Consider the following 4,749-nt stretch of genomic DNA (forward strand, 5'->3'; position numbering starts at 1 on the left):
AATGATTCTCTGAGAATGTGATTTTTTTTCAACTGGAAAATGAAGGAAATAAGAGGAGCATTTAAGTTGAAACACAAAAAATGAGGAAGGGAGCTGTATATGGAAAGGGAGAGGGCAGTGAAGGAATGAAGCAGATAACTGCATGTGCAAAATATGGAAGCAAGGAAAGGCTTGGCATGCTCAAGGAACTAGGTAAAGACTTGGGAGCATTTTGGGCAGAGGAAAGTGATGAGATTTGGAGGAAAAAAAAAAAAAAATAGGCAGTAACCAGGTCTTAGATGGTGCTGTAGGAGAATAGGTCTCATTTTTAAGAGCAATGAGAATCCACTTACTGCTTTGAAGAAGAGAAGCTTTTGTGTGATGATGAATACAAATGTGCATAAACATTAAATGGTTTGTTGTAGGGTTCATGCGGAGGGCATAATGCAATCTTTCATCTCAAAAAAGTGCTCATGCAAAATTATAAATAATTTGCCAGTATTACAAAAACATTATACACAAATTGAGTGTACAACCTGTCAAGCTGAATGTGGACACTCAGAGGTATCCTTTTAAGTATATAATATCCTTGGTCCATCACATATTAAAGAGGAGCTTGTATAAGGGTTGTTCAAAGTTCCTGAGTGTTCTTGGTTTGCTTCAGACCAAGAGAGGTAGACCCGAGTGCTGGTCTAAAAATATACTTCTGTCATTCCACTGTCATAAGCTGAACTAAATAAATTACAGAATATGTTAGAGAAATCGTGTTGCTAGGTCTCGGGCTATGAGTATGAAACTACCCTAAGTACAGCATAACAGCATGATAAATGTAGGAGCTGATCATTCTTTCATCAAAAATGAAACACTGATTTAAAAAAAAAAAGTAAAAAGTAAATCATACTTGAAACAAGTTTCTTACCAAGGCAGATTATCAAGCACAAAGATAAATAAATATACTACTTGGTGTAAAATATAATCAAAACAACGAAAGTGTCAGAATCCATTGCTAATTCAGAGGAATAAGTAATAACATCTGACCAGGAAAATCAGAGGAAAGCTTTAAAAAGAGTTAACATTTAAATTTCACTTTCAGTAAGATGAAGGGAATGAAATGTCAGACAAAGGGAAAGATGTTTATAGAGCAATGGTCAGATTCAGTACTTTGGGTGAAGAGTTCAAAGGAGAATGAGGGCAATTTCAATCAAATCAGCCTCTTACTGAAAAATGTTTTGATTATATTATCAAGTTCTTCTTAGGTGCCATTTCTCAAAATGCCAGTGCTGAATATTAATCATTATTCAGTTGGCTATTTCTACATATATTACTTATAGTCCATTTACCAATATAGAGAGTCATGGTGACTAAGGGGGAAAAAAAAATGTTAGCTTCGTGACCTGTTGGGACTCATATTTGACAAGCCCCACCCTGATGAGTCAGCTTTGGGGCTAACATGAAAGCTAACATGAAGATTCAAAGTGTACCGGCTTCTTTGCTAATAAAACATCGTCCTCATATATAAGTAAGTAAAGTGTTAATGAGATGCTATCCTTCTAATAAGCTTAAGCAATGAAGTAGCAAGAGTCATGAAAAGAAACCAACACCCAGTTTTCAGAGTATATAACCTCCTCAGTAATGAATTGGATCTTCAGACCAGCATGTTGGGTCCCTGGGACCAACTCAATCAAGGATTTTCACAATATGACCCAGAGACCTATCCACTCACTCAAGAACTTCTACAATGTCCCACCTCTCTCTGCCATCATACATGAATCGAATGTTATAAACTTTGAAGATGGATTCTTTTTACCCAGCAGTTGCTACAGCAGGACCTGGCTCCTGGACAGCTTTCCAGAAACCTGCAGGGAAACCACCAGCTGCATAGTACCTGAAGGTGAACGGGAATTACACACAGAGGAGAGCTGTGTGCAAAACGTCTGTCTTTCCAGAGTCGTCCAAACAACTTGTTCTAATTCCAGGCCCTGTGAAAACACAGCATGCCAGTCAAGAAGTTCCTTGGCAGTGTTGGAGTGTGTTTCTCGGCCTTGCCAGTCAGGAAGTAGCCAGCAAATGTGTTCTGTAGTCCAGAGTTGCCAACCTGTGAGCAACATGGCAAAGTCATGTGCACCCAAGACTTGTGTGTCTAAGAGTTGCCAGACTCTGGAATGTGACTGTAGCCAGTGCCAAGCTCAGAGCCTTGAATCCAGTTCCTGCAGTTCTTTGGTCTATGTCACACCAGGGTCACAGCTCCTGGAAACTTCTTCTAACACTTATGAGCCAACTTGCTGTGTTACTGGTGGTTTGTAATTGCCTAGTGAGTGAAGAATCTGCAGAATGTGTAGAGAGACTCAGATTTTAAGTTTCATAAATTGAGTCCTGAAAAATAGGACCTTTTCTTTCTCTAAACACAAACTATTTCTGCCTGTGTTTGTGAGTGAATGAACTATCCTGTACTGTCTCCAAAGAGAAAACTTTTTACTTTTTTTTTTTCTTTTTTGAGCATTTCTGGTGGTAAGCTAGGCTTCTCCAGTGGTTCAGTGGTAAAGAACCTGCCAGCAGTGGAGGAGACATGGCAGCAGCCTCGGGTTTGATTCCTGGGTCAGGAAGACCCCCTGGAGAAGAAAACGGAAACTCACTCCAGTATTTTTGCCTGGAAATCCCATGGACAGAGGGACCTGGCAGGCTATAGTCCATGGAGTCGCAAAAGAGTTGGACAAAACTGAGCGACTAAAGATACTGTCAGTAAGCGGATAGGAAAGTATGCTAACTATTTTAGGTCACTAGGACACTATTTGTTATAGAGCAATAAGAATTGCTACCAGGGACTAACATGAATGCTTAAAAACTCCACATTACACTTTGACTACTGATTATTATCAGTGGAAACACTAATCATTGAATCTGGCTTGTTATAACATGCTTTAATAGAGAAAGGTAATGGGCTACTAATATCAGAAATACATATAGTACTAGAGTTTAAAGATGCCTTGAAACCCATTTAGTCCTGTGAACTCTGCTGGCTTCAACTGTACCAGAGGTTGCTCATATAGTTAATAACATCAAACCACAAGTCAAATCTGTGTGTCCTCACTGTCCATCATTATTCTATTTACTGTAATACAGCATTCTTTTAGTTAACTATTACCTTGAACCTATTGTTTGACAGGTGCAAGACAGTTTTGAATTTCACCTCTATAAACTTCATAACCATGGACTAGTCAGAGACATTTGAATATGATAAGTTCAGGTTGAGCATATTCACTACAGTTCTGCTATTCTGGTTCCTCTTTTCACTATTTAAGTGTTTTGGGGTGTGTGATTTGGGAAAATATTCTTTGTAGTAAATAAATTTACTTTATTTACATCACAAGCAATTGTTACTATTATTTTTATTTCACATTTTTATGGGTTTTAGGTTATAATTACCCCCGCGTTCCACCCAATTGGATTAAAAGTGTAAATAGTTGGCCAAAAGTTGGCCAAAAGCTTCACTCAGGTTTTTCTGGAAGATGTTATAGAAAAATACAAACAAAGTTTCTGGAAGCCAACTCAGTATTTGGAAGCATAAAAGAGAGCATGATCCCTTACCATTGTTTGTATAGCAGATTTTGTTGTTCAGTTGCTTAGTCGCACCTGATTCTTTGTGTGCAGACACCATGAACTGCAGCTTGACAAGCTTCCCTGTTTTTCACTATCTCCCAGAGTTTTCTCAGATTCATGTCCATTCATGTCAGTGATGCCATCCACCCATCTTATCCTCTGCCACCCCTTTAGCCTCCTACCCTCAATCTTTCCTAAAATCAGGATTGTTTTCAATGACTCAATTCTTGTCATCAGGTGGCTGAGGTATCAAATCTTCAGTTCAGCATCAGTCCTTCCAATGAATATTCAGGGTTGATTTCATTTAGGATTGACTGATTTGATCTTCTTGCTGCCTAAGGGACTCTCAAGAGTCTTCTCCAGCACCGCAATGTATAGTATGGATCAGAGTAGGAGAGCACATTGGTGGTAGCCAACCATCAGTCAAAGCAGAGGTGCATGCTAAATATGAAGATGATGAAACCACAGGGTTCAAATATGTAAAGACTCATTAACTTTGTTCAGAACAGCTTGGCTATTAAGAAGCTGTAGATGTGGTCTTAATGGATCTCTCATTTTCAGGGCAACATAAAGTAGTGGTTACGAGGGTGGATTCTGAAATCAGATTTCCTTAGCCGTGTTGGTGAAGGATGTGTGAATCCCAGCTGTGTGCTATGTGCAAGTTTTTCAACCGTTCTCCACTTCAACTTATTCATCTCCAAAACTGAGAGGATAATGGTATGACCATTGTGAGACCTAATAAGTTAGTAGTTTGAAAGTGATCAGCACATGACCTTGTGTATAGAAAATGTTCAGTAAAATTTAGCAACATGATTCCCCAGCTCAGAGACTCAATATGAAGGGTGAAGGCAGGGATGTGTAGATAAAGTCGGAAACCTATGACATATTAGGAAAGCTATTCATCCAAAACTGAGAAATTAACCTGTTTTGTATCTGGAAAGACACAAGCTGTATCTTACACTAACAGACAAGCTTAAAAACCAAGTGTTGCCCTTTGTTGAAGTGGGCTGGCAAGTATGTCTGACAAGTATCTCTATGACAGAACTAGTGTTGATTTACCTGTCAGCTCTGTGAATAGGTTACCCAGAGGTCATCCCAAAGAGGAAGATTTAAAATCCATAAACCACCACTTACACGGGTGCTTCTGTAAAGCCGCACAGCTGAGAGGTAGCT

General features: G+C 39.1%; 1 protein-coding gene across 1 annotated transcript; it reads left to right on the forward strand.

Annotated features, from left to right (window-relative positions):
• Positions 1–1,677: 1,677 nt before the first annotated feature.
• On the forward strand, positions 1,678–2,298 carry KRTAP27-1 (keratin associated protein 27-1). Its single transcript, XM_019967203.2, is given in 1 exon segment — positions 1,678–2,298. A coding segment is annotated over 1 exon segment (621 nt).
• The last annotated feature ends 2,451 nt before the right edge of the window (positions 2,299–4,749 follow it).

This window comes from Bos indicus, chromosome 1 (genome assembly GCF_029378745.1).
Source record: "Bos indicus isolate NIAB-ARS_2022 breed Sahiwal x Tharparkar chromosome 1, NIAB-ARS_B.indTharparkar_mat_pri_1.0, whole genome shotgun sequence".
Taxonomy (NCBI): domain Eukaryota; kingdom Metazoa; phylum Chordata; class Mammalia; order Artiodactyla; family Bovidae; genus Bos; species Bos indicus.